General features: G+C 40.7%; 1 protein-coding gene across 6 annotated transcripts in view; it reads right to left on the reverse strand.

Moving 5' to 3' along the window:
- Positions 1-12,520, reverse strand: part of ftz-f1 (ftz transcription factor 1) — a 751,575-nt gene that overhangs the window by 570,900 nt on the left and 168,155 nt on the right. For 3 of the 6 annotated variants that reach the window (XM_067146957.2, XM_067146959.2, XM_067146958.2), the window contains exon 2: positions 8,331-8,378. The exons of the other annotated variants lie outside the window; for them this stretch is intronic. In XM_067146957.2, coding sequence (XP_067003058.1) covers positions 8,331-8,378 — 48 coding nt within the window. The remainder of the gene's footprint in view (positions 1-8,330; positions 8,379-12,520) is intronic. 6 annotated transcript variants of the gene reach the window in all.

Raw genomic sequence — 12,520 nt, forward strand, 5'->3', positions numbered from 1 at the left:
TTGCAAAATATGTACGCGATCTTTTCTTAATTTCTGGCGGATTGAATCAGATATTGTGTAGCTCTTTCAGTGGTATCAACACAAGTAATTTAATGTGACGCCGGGCTGAGTGGCTCAGGCGGTTGAAGCTCTGGCCTTCTGACCCCAACTTAGCGGGTTTGATACCGGCTCAGTCCGGTAGTATTCGAAGGTGCTCAAATACGTCAGCCTCGTGTCGGTAAATTTACTGGCAGGTAAAAGAACTTCTTTGGGACGAAATTCCGACATCTCCGAAAATCGTGAGTTGGTTTATCGTCGAAATGAAGTTATTGCGTGCTACCCTAACCTTCATCAGTCGGCAGCTACTGCGCCTACGACGTCCACCATCTTGGTTTTGATATTACGGTCTGATATATTGTAGTCGGTCTTGGTTTGAGCGACATAACCTATCGCGACATGATTGACTGTAATGTTTCCATTTTCACGCGTGCGTTTTAAATAACCTAGCGGAGTGAAGTAGCCTTGTAACTTACGTTAATTATGGATGTATTAAAAGCACTTCTGTGGTTGACAATTCGTCATTTACCGGGCGAGTTGGCCGTGCGCTTAGGGTCGCGCAGCTGTGAGCTTGCATCCGGGAGATAGTGGGTTCGAACCAAGGCCGCACTAGATAGACAGGCCACAAGGCTCGGACCGTGACGTCACGAGAGTGGCTGGCGTTCAGCATGGCAGTGTAGGGCCCGCTCTCACTTTCACCATGATATTGTTCATTTATTCAACCTTAACGATATAACTGAACACTCCTTCAATTGTGGCTTTACTTAGGCTTGTATACTACACGAGTTTTATACGGGGAGAAAACTGGCTGGGCAGTATATGTACATTTCTTTACGTAAAATTATGCTGACATTTGTCACTTGTAACTGAACACGGTATCATTAGAACGCATAATACGTACACAATTAGTTGGAATGTTACTAGGAAAATACATGATGGCAATTCACAACAATATACTGAAACCTTTCTTAGAAATTAAGCGGCAACTTAAAACTTACCTAACAATTCCTAAGGTTTCAGTTTATATATTTTTATTTTCCTGAGGATTTCTTCTTAGCCATGAGTTTGTCTACGGTAACTTTTCTACATACATACATACATTATCATTATAGACTGTTATGCCTTTCAGCGTTCAGTCTGCAAGCCTCTGAGAATTCACTAAACGTCGCCACAATCCTCGATTTACAACTAGTGTTGTGGCTTCATTTAGTTCTATACCTCTTATCTTTAAATCGTTAGAAACCGAGTCTAACCATCGTCGTCTTGGTCTCCCTCTACTTCTCTTACCCTCCATAACAGAGTCCATTATTCTCCTAGGTAATCTATCCTCCTCCATTCGCCTCACATGACCCCACCACCGAAGCCGGTTTATGCGTACAGCTTCATCCACCGAGTTCATTCCTAAATTAGCCTTTATCTCCTCATTCCGAGTACCCTCCTGCCATTGTTCCCACCTGTTTGTACCAACAATCATTCTTGCTACTTTCATGTCTGTTACTTCTAACTTATGAATAAGATATCCTGAGTCCACCCAGCTTTCGCTCCCGTAAAGCAAAGTTGGTCTGAAAACAGACCGATGTAAAGATAGTTTCGTCTGGGAGCTGACTTCCTTCTTACAGAATACTGCTGATCGCAACTGCGAGCTCACTGCATTAGCTTTACTACACCTTGATTCAATCTCACTTACTATATTACCATCCTGGGAGAACACACAACCTAAATACTTGAAATTATCGACCTGTTCTAGCTTTGTATCACCAATCTGACATTCAATTCTGTTGAATTTCTTACCTACTGACATCAATTTAGTCTTCGAGAGGCTAATTTTCATACCATACTCATTGCACCTATTTTCAAGTTCCAAGATATTAGATTGCAGGCTTTCGGCACAGTCTGCCATTAAGACCAAGTCGTCAGCATAGGCCAAACTGCTTACTACATTTCCACCTAACTGAATCCCTCCCTGCCATTTTATACCTTTCAGCAGATGATCCATGTAGACTACGAACAGCAAAGGTGAAATATTACAACCTTGCCTAACTCCTGTAAGTACCCTGAACCAAGAACTCATTCTACCATCAATTCTCACTGAAGCCCAATTGTCAACATAAATGCCTTTGATTGTTTTTAATAATCTACCTTTAATTCCATAGTCCCCCAGTATGGCGAACATCTTTTCCCTCGGTACCCTGTCAAATGCTTTCTCTAGATCTACGAAACATAAACACAACTTCCTATTCCTCTCGTAGCATTTTTCAATTACCTGGCGCATACTGAAAATCTGATCCTGACAGCCTCTTTGTGGTCTGAAACCACACTGGTTTTCATCCAACTTCCTCTCAACGACTGATCGCACCCTCCTTTCCAAGATGCCAGTGAATACTTTGCCTGGTATACTAATCAATGAGATACCTCGATAGTTGTTGCAATCCTTCCTGTTCCCTTGCTTATAGATAGGTGCAATTACTGCTTTTGTCCAATCTGAAGGTACCGTACCAACACTCCACGCTAATTTTACTACTCTATGAAGCCATTTCATCCCTGCCTTCCCACTATACTTAACAATTTCAGGTCTAATTTCATCTATTCCCGCTGCCTTATGACAATGGAGTTTATTTACTATCCTTTCCACTTCCTCAAGCATAATTTCACCAACATCATTTTCCTCCTCCCCATGAGCTTGGCTGTTTGCAACACCACCAGAATGATTTCCTTTTACATTGAGAAGATGTTCAAAATATTCCCTCCACCTCTCCAGTGATTCCCTGGGATCTATTATGAGTTCACCTGAATTACTCAAAACACTGTTCATTTCCTTTTTCCCTCCCTTCCTAAGATTCTTTATTACTGTCCAGAAAGGTTTCCCTGCTGCTTGACCTAGCCTTTCCAGATTATTACCAAAATCTTCCCATGACTTCTTTTTGGATTCAACAACTATTTGTTTCGCTCTGTTTCTTTCATCTACGTACAAATCCCTGTCTGCCTCGGCCCTTGTTTGGAGCCATTTCTGATAAGTCTTCTTTTTACGTTTACAGGCTGCTCTCACTTCATCATTCCACCAAGATGTTCGCCTTTTCCCATCTTTACACACAGTTGTTCCTAGGCATTCCCTTGCTGTTTCTACTACAGCATCCCTGTATGCCACCCATTCACTTTCTATATCCTGAACCTGCTTACTGTCTACTGTTCGAAACTTCTCACTAATCATATCCATGTACTTCTGTCTAATTTCCTCGTCCTGGAGATTTTCTACTCTTATTCGTTTGCAGACAGATTTCACTTTCTCTACCCTAGGCCTAGCGATACTTAGTTCACTACAGATCAGGTAGTGGTCTGTATCATCGAAAAATCCGCGAAAAACTCGTACATTCCTAACAGATTTCCTGAATTGAAAGTCCGTTAAGATATAGTCTATTATGGATCTGGTGCCCCTAGCCTCCCATGTGTAGCGGTGAATAGCCTTATGCTTGAAGAATGTATTCGTAACAGCTAAACCCATACTAGCACAGAAGTCCAGCAAACGCTTGCCATTCCCATTAGCTTCCATATCTTCCCCACATTTACCAATCACCCTTTCGTATCCTTCAGTTCTATTCCCAACTCTCGCATTGAAATCGCCCATTAGCACTATTCTATCCTTGCTGTTCACCCTGACCACGATGTCACTCAATGCTTCATAAAACTTGTCAACTTCATCCTCATCTGCACCTTCACATGGTGAATACACGGACACAATTCTTGTCCTAATCCTCCCACTGACAAATCTACCCACATCATTCGCTCATTTACGTGCCTAACAGAAACTATGTTGCGTGCAATGGTATTCCTGATAAAAAGCCCTACCCCAGACTCTGCCCTTCCCTTTCTAACACCCGTCAAGTACACTTTATAATCTCCTATCTCTTCCTCATTATCTCCCCTTACCCGAATATCACTTACTCCTAGCACATCCAGATGCATCCTCTTTGCTGACTCAGCCAGTTCTACCTTCTTTCTTCCATAAGCCCCATTAATATTGATAGCTCCCCATCGAATTCCATTTCGTTCGCCAAGTTGTTTCCAAGGAGTCCCTCGCCTGTCAAATGGGAGTGGGACTCCATTACTCCCATAGGTCCGAGGCTTGCTTAAAGTGTTCTGAGCTCGGTTAATTCATGAAGCAGGATGCTGCCCTACTTGCACATAGTCCAAGTGAGGATCTCTCCTCTAACGGGTTATGGACCACCGGTGAATTGTATAGTCCTAGCCGCCTGAGCACAAGGAGGGCCACGACTCAGAATATGTCCGAGATGCCCATTCCCATTCCATAGCAACTGGTATCCCGACTCTCAGGACCACTTACTAGGCCACTCAGCCGTTGCCCATGGTTCACGAACTAGGACGTGACTACAGTAACCCACAAACATGAACTTTTCTATTGTTATTCAATAATATATTACAAAAGATGTATATACATTTGTCAACGAAATGTTTAAAACTATTTATTTAATCACTGCACGTTTTAAATATGACGTTTTCGTTTTCCAGAACATTGTTGACAAGCGAAGTCAGAAGTTTTTTGCTGAGAATCCTCATGTAAAAACATTAGTATACAGGTTTACATTTTGTAGCTCTAAAGAGTCTGGTACAACACCTTTTGGTCCAGGCCAGGAGCAAGCCAAGGCCGCACTAGATAGACTCAGAGACTTTTTTTGTCTGACTCAGGGTTGTCAAAGTCAGGATAAGTTGTCAGCTTGATTAAGCTAGATATTTATTAAGATTTTAAATAAATTACCAGTGTCAAACAATTATTTATTTTTTGTTTTTCGTCAAATGGGTTTTGAACAGTGGTTTGTAAATTGCTTTTGCACAGCTTTTCAAACATTTTCCTACTAACACTGTTATTATTAGAAATTATGCATGCTACCTTATAAGCTATAGGCCTATCTGTTAATACTTTAAAGACTTGCAAAGTTAGTTCTTCTAAGAAATGTCACGTTAGGTTCTTACATGGAAGTAAATCAACAACGTCTTTATATTTTTAAAGACTGGAGAACAACATAAAAGTTTGCGCAGTTGTAGCTAATGTGTGTTATTTTCTCCGCTTTTACTACTAAAAGCAACTCCCTCTACCTTTCCTCCTACCGGGCGATTTGGCCGTGCGGTTGTGAACTTGCATCGGGAGATAGTGGGTTCGAATCCCACTGTCGGCAGACTTGAAGACGGTTTTCCGTAGTTTTCCATTTTCACACCAGGCAAATGCTGGGGCTGTACCTTAATTAAGGCCACGGCCGCTTCCTTCCAGCTGTTAGGCCTTTCCTATCACATCGTCGCCATAAGATCTATCTGTGTCGGTGCGACGTAAAGCCACTAACAAAAACAAAAAATAAAACTTTTCCTCCTTTATAGTTCAGCTCACGTTTTACGTAGACTCCATCCAACAAGTTACAAAATCTTTCATGCTCCTTTAACAAGTTTAGTTTCTTTTTCAAGTAATTCCAATGTGAATCATCAATACTCGAATTTCCCGTGCCTAGTTTTGCAGTAAAAGACTGAATAACCGGGTGAGGCATCGTAAGAAACGTTGACTGTCTTATCTTCTTTTACGCCCCAGGAAATGCGAAAAATATTGAAGTGAACCATGTTATTAGTATACAGGAGTAATACTTTCTTTGCAAAGGCTATATTTAACTGTTCCTTACAAAATTATAATTTATCAGTAATGATACACTCGTCAACTTCACTTTCAATTTCATCGATTATTTTGTGCACAGATTCTATTTTGTCGTGGACAGTCACTTTTGAGTTACAAGAAGATCTAAACAGGAAGTTACAAATACTCTTCTAATTTGACTTTTAATATCTTGCCCCCGTCACCTAATGCACGTATATCAGGGTTATCACTCATGAAAATATCATGTTTAATGGCTTTAAAATCAAGAGCCTCGTTTAATATTAAGGAAGTGACAATTTTCGGAATAGTTTCCTCAGTCATATACATTTTGAAAATACAGAGACTTTGGCTGTTAAAATTGACGAAAAACTTTGTCCAAATCTAATTTTCATTTAGTACTGAAATTACCCTGAACGTCATCGAAGTCCTTGATCTTGTCATATTCTTCCTCAGCTTTCTTTCTTTCTTTCCTTCCTCTTCCCGTTTTTCAATTTCTTCTTGTCTGAATAGGATTTTTGCTCGATGTTGGTAGATTTTTAGACAGATAAGCAGGCACATTTTCAAACTTAGGAATAGCGTCGTTTGAGAGTTTTAAATGGTTAGGTTTTACAGTTAAAATAGACTCATCAGGTCTTTTAACAGAATCGTCCCTCATTACGAAACTTTGTCGAAGTGTTTTATGCACACAACTGAGCTTCCTGAAGGGACGAATTCGCTTCGATGGATGCATATGATCCACTTTTGTTTCCGAAACAAGGCAGTAGGAAATTTAAACACTGAAATATTAGGCTGTTTTGAACTGTAGTTTATTCTACAACCAGGTATACAACACGACGTGGCCATAATTCACAATGGTCGCACACATTTAAATCATTCAACGCCATCGATAGTCTCACTGCTGCGAGGTTCAGATCAGCCTACAAGTCACTGGCGAGAAGTAAAGCGGCTGGCGACTTGTGTGACGTAGCGCCCGAAGTGGAGGGGGAGCCTTATGGCCTGTCTATCTAATTGGCCTTGTTCGAACCCCACTGTCGGCAGCCCTGAAGATGGTTTTCCGTGGTTTCCCATTTTCACACCAGGCAAATGCTGGGGCTGTACCTTAATTAAGGCCACGGCTGCTTCCTTCCCACTCCTAGGCCTTTTCTATCCTATCGTCGCCATAAGCCTATATGTGTCGGTGCGACATAAAGCAAAATGAAAAAAAAATCGTCATTTTCTCGTGATTCTGATGTCTGTATATATTCAATCGGCTATCGATTATGAATTAAAATGAATAGCACAGATTCGATTATGGAATTAATTTTGACAGAACAAACATGGAGTGTCGGCGCAGTCGATTTCAATACGAACTTAGTATGAACCGCGACAGTTCCAACTGAGTACGATACGATCCAAGATTTTGGCGTATCGACCTTGAGACTCAATCCGAACTCAGTCGCCGCTTACATGGCGTTTTCGATATGGAAGGTGTATTCATCTAACGGCACTATATATGACTTTGTACATCAGTTGTTTTTCTTGTTTGCTTGCAGGAAGGTCAATGAATCTTTCCGTGAAAACTGGTTCGAAGAATACCTACCAATATTATACTAACAATAGATGATGTTTCCAGGAACACAACTAATTTTAATCTGGACTGATACACTCATTCATGTTTTGATGTACACAGCGTGAAAGTTGCAAGGCGAACAGTTCAGCAGTAAAGTAAACTCGTGTGTTCATCCTGAGGTGGTGCGGCTCTTTTCAGACTCCACGCTTTGAGGAACAGCAGTGACTGCAAGAAAGACATTTTTAGAAAGTTGCAGTGCTGTTGGTTATCTGATCTTGACGCTAGTGAAGAGACTTGACGCTAGTGAAGAGACATGGTTTGGAAAGCAATGCTGGCCAGGACCTTACGCATGCGCTCTAAGCTATTAATACCAAAGGGCTGCCGAAGGAAGCTAGCTGAAGCGGCCGTCATTCTACTTCACTTCACCCGACAGCAAGGCCCGTCTCGGCACGGGAAATCGAATAGTTATAATAATTAATAATAATGTTTCTGGCTTTATGTCCCACTAACTACTTTAACAGTTTTTGGAGGCGCCGAGGTGCCGAAATTTAGTCCCGCAGGAGATCTTTTACATGCCAGTAAATCTACAGACACGAGGTTGACGTATTTGAGCACCTTCAAATACCACCAGACTGAACCAGGATCGAATAACTCGACTAACTGAGCCACTCAGGCCGGCAAATCGAATGGTTCAAATCGTATCGGCCTAAATGAGGGGCTCAATACGAACGCTAGTAGGTACAAGATGCATGTAATTCTTCTTATGAACTTAGCAAAAGCAAATGTCAACTTTCAGCGTCAGAGCGTTCTCTTTCCATACGCCACTGTTGCATACCATACAAACTACTGAAACATGGTAGTTAGAGAATGCGCTAGCCCTTTTCTATTCCATCGCTGTCATAAGACTACTATGTGTCGATGACGTAAAACTCATAGAAAAAATTCTTAAGATATACTGGCATGACAGAAGCTATGATGTAATTAAATTTTTAACAACAAAGAACACTATCCAAAGTCAAGAAATACTGCTAAAGCATGCAATCGTCATTCTTATTTCATATAACGCCTCGCTTTTTAGAGCAAGTATTCACTGACCTCGTAAAAGTAGACATTTAGCGTTGCAGTCATTTTCCACAAACATACCTGAAACAACAAGACAAAAAATTAGTTCCATTACACAAACTGGAATCACAATCCTTATTTTCCATATTACACTGCGAGTTTTATGACAAATAACAGTGGAGGACAAAAATTCTCTATCACTGTGGCACAGGGTGATATTAAATTGCCTACGTTATAACATGTTCGAAATAAATTACCTTCAATACAGTACATATTCATCATTAAAGGATGGGGATGCCAGATCAACGGCGCACATCACAAATGAAATTGGGGAGACAATGAATATTCCTTGTTACGGTAAGTATGAGTCCCAAAAATATTTTCTGGAAGACATCATTATTCACAGTATACAGTGTGATATCAGATCATAGGTGTTTAAAAATATTGATAGTGACCAGATTATCAGTGAAAGGAGGAAAATTCGACGACACTGGTCGCATATCCAGGTGGCCACCGAACGAAAATCGAGCCAATGCACTGATCACAAAAGTTCACTCCTAAATCAAAGTGAACTCCTAAGTAGGGCAAAATGTTTTCTTGTGTATATAAATGAAATGAGTAAAAAATCTGGTATCACAGATAAGGCTTTTGCGGATGATGTTACACTGTGCAGAATAGCAAATAAGTTACAGGATTGAGAGCGACTACAAAAATACCTCAACAATGTTGTGAGACGGGCAGCAGACAATAGACAATGGTATGATGGTAAACAGGATGAAAATTCCGGTTATAAGTTTCACCAAGAAGAAAATTCTTCTCAGTTGTAATTACTGTGTTGATAGGGTGACTAACCCACGGGAATCATTGTTAAGTACCTAGGTGTTAATAAAAGGACAGAACATTGCAGTGATCATATTAACGAGGTAGTAAATCAAGGTTAAAGATCTTTTCATACGGTTGTAAGGGTATTTAGAGGTTGTAGTAAAGACGAAAGAAGAGAGCGTATAAGTCTCTGGTAGGCCCCCAATTAGAGTTCGGTTCTAGTGCATGATTACTTGAGATCCGAAGGAAAACAGTACGATTTTCTCTGGGTGATTTCCGACAAAAGAATAATGTTACGAAAATGTTGAAACTTTGGGCTGGGAAGACTTCGGAGTACGGAGACGGGCTGCTTGACTAAGCGATAAGTTCCGAGCTGTAGGAGGAAAGATGCCATTAGTAGACGAATACGATTGAGTGAAGCTTTCAAAAGTAGGAAAGATCATAATATGAAGAAAAAGTGTGAATGAAAGAGGGCGAAAGAGGACAAATATTCATTTACAGAAAGAGGAATTGGGGAATAGAACAATTTATCAAATGTATCAATAAATTTCCAAGTAATATATATATATATATACACACACACACAAGTTGCTTTACGTCGCACCGACACAGACAGGTCTTATGGCGACGATGGAATAGGAAGGGGCTAGGAATGGGAAGGAAGCGACCGTGGACTTAATTAAGGTACAGCCCCAGCATTTGCCTGGTGTGAAAATGGGAAACCACGGAAAAGCATTTTCAGGGCTGCCGACAGTGGGGTTCGAACCCACTATCTCCCAAATACTGGATACTGGCCGCACTTAAGCGACTGCAGCTATTGAGCTCGGTTCCAAGTTGTTTGAAATAATTTAAGAAAATATTAGGTACACAATAAAATTGATACGGAATCTGCCACCTTGGCAACAACGCTAAACGCAGAACAATAATGACTGACTGATGAAACAATTCAAGAATATCTTATTTTTAGCGAAATATTTTTCAATAAGAGATATTCAAGCTCTTCAGTCTGAATGGTTCACCACATCGAAGAGTTCCGCCTTTGAATTAGTTAGAATTAACTTTATGATCGGTGCTATGACTAGTTCTTCGTTGTTGTGTTGAAAAGCGTAGACCCAGGTAGTTTCTAAACTCGAAATTCTAAAATCTAACTAAATAGCAAATGGCAGTGAGCAAGCTACTTATTTTTGAATGACTGGGAACTTTCGGACAGAAATCTTTCAACATTCGGGAAGAGAATTACCGCTGTTTATAAATGAAGGAACACTAGACTCTGATGAATTGAGCGGTATCCGTCCTCCTTGTAGGAGTATGTATAGGTACTTTAAGGCATAAACTGGTTCCAAGAAGGATATTCCAGGAATCATTAATGAACAAGGGGAGTGTATATGCGAGGAACTTCAAAAGGCAGAAGTATTCAGTCAGCAGTATGTAAAGATTGTGGTTACAAGGATAAGGTCCACGTTCCAAGAAGGATATTCCAGGAATCATTAATGAACAAGGGGAGTGTATATGCAAGGATCTTCAAAAGGCAGAAGTATTCAGTCAGCAGTATATAAAGATTGTGGTTACAAGGATAAGGTCCAGGTTCCAAGAAGGATATTCCAGGAATCATTAATGCACAAGTGGAGTGTATATGCGAGGATATATGCAGAAGTATTCAGTCAGCAGTATGTAAAGATTGTTGGTTACAAGAATAATGTACAGATAGAGGAGTTGACTAATGCTAAAGAAGTATTAAAATTTACCTATGACAACGATGAGCAGAAAATCCTCTGTTCTCAAATCTGAACGAAATAATATCTGTGCTGTAGATATCAGTGACCAATTAGCTTGGAAGTATAAACAAAAACAAAACAAAAAACACTTACTCTGAATATTAAGGCTGCCTGCATCCAGTTCTCGAAACTAGTGAGTTCAAACTGCAGTGTGTAAACCCGAATGTCACGATTTTTAAAGTAATAAGCGCACAGATTTAAATGTTAACACAAATAAACGAAAAAGGACTTAGCTTTAATTTTAGTACTAAGAAATGTACTGAAGGTGTTCGTGACGAACCTCCTAGTCATGCATCCACCAGAAGTCCACAGAGCGATCTCCAGGATAAACGAACGGGGAAAAAATAACTAGCAGCACACAACAGATTGCGCAATACTTAATTACTAGAACTTATGTTAGTGGAATGTATGAACTTAAAAAAAATGGAAATGCATTTACGAGTAAATTTGTTAGGACCGGGCCTTCTTCTTATATACATATACCGGGCCGCAGTCTCTGCTATAGCCTAGAGAGCATATTATTTTTCAGAAGCATATTCTATCGCAGCATCAAAAAGTAAAATGGGCATGAATTTCCATTAGCAGTTGATATTGCACATATGACCAGACGTTGAGTGGCACTTTCAACTGTGGTTTTTCGACTATTGAAAAATTTCTCTTCAGTTCTACAGTAGGCTATTTATATGCACAACCATGTGACTGGTTGCGGAGTGAAAGTGGTTAAGCGCTCGCTTCCTAAGGATAAGATAGCAACACTGAATCCTCGAGCAGTGCCCCACATTCAAGGGTCAGTGAATTTTTGACACGTTAACGAAATTACTTTTCAAGGCGAAATTCCGGCACTCCATATCTCTTAAAAGTGATGATAAATGAAGGAACACTAGACTCTGATGAACTGAGTGTAGCACTCCGGCCAGTTTCAACGGCATCTTGAGAGGCTGATGTGTCCTACTCCACAGGGCCAGTCCCTTCTACAATTAGGGCAAATAAACATAAGGAAGCTTTGTTAGAGGTCATTCTTCCCTTTTACCTGGACCTCTTGGCAATCAATTTTTTTTTTTTTCCTACTACTCGAATTCCACTGCGCAGTTTTCCGCCAGGCATCTCGGTCATCAGGAAAACTCTCAGCGTACAGGATCTATGTCGGTGAGGTACAAGTCTCTCTTGCAAATGTATTTGAATTTAACGTGTGGTCTGTCGATTGGATTCACACCTTCGCATCAGTTCACCATACAATTCAATCAAGAGTCCATGCGCCCGATAATACCCAGCCATTTCTGAGTTGGGCACCCTTTCCCTCATTGAAAACTGGAGGATCCTCCGAAGACAGCGGAGCCGAAGGCCGTTTCTCGTGCTTTACGAGGTTGTCCAGGCTTCGCTGCCAGAATTAAGTGCGTTCATAACACACGCGTTGTAGTCCTGCATTTTCGTGTTTGCTGTCAGCAGGCCATTCTTCCATACTCTCTTTATTTAACCGCCATAACAGATGCTGCCTTCGCAATCCTAGCCACATTGGAGCGGCAAGTTTGAGTTGAGAGTTTTTAAGTGCATTAAAGTAACTCGCGTGTATGCTTTCTAAACTATGCGAAATCCCAAGGTAGTTGTTACAGTCGCTCCGACCACCCT

The sequence above is a fragment of the Anabrus simplex genome, chromosome 5 (assembly GCF_040414725.1).
Source record: "Anabrus simplex isolate iqAnaSimp1 chromosome 5, ASM4041472v1, whole genome shotgun sequence".
Lineage (NCBI taxonomy): Eukaryota > Metazoa > Arthropoda > Insecta > Orthoptera > Tettigoniidae > Anabrus > Anabrus simplex.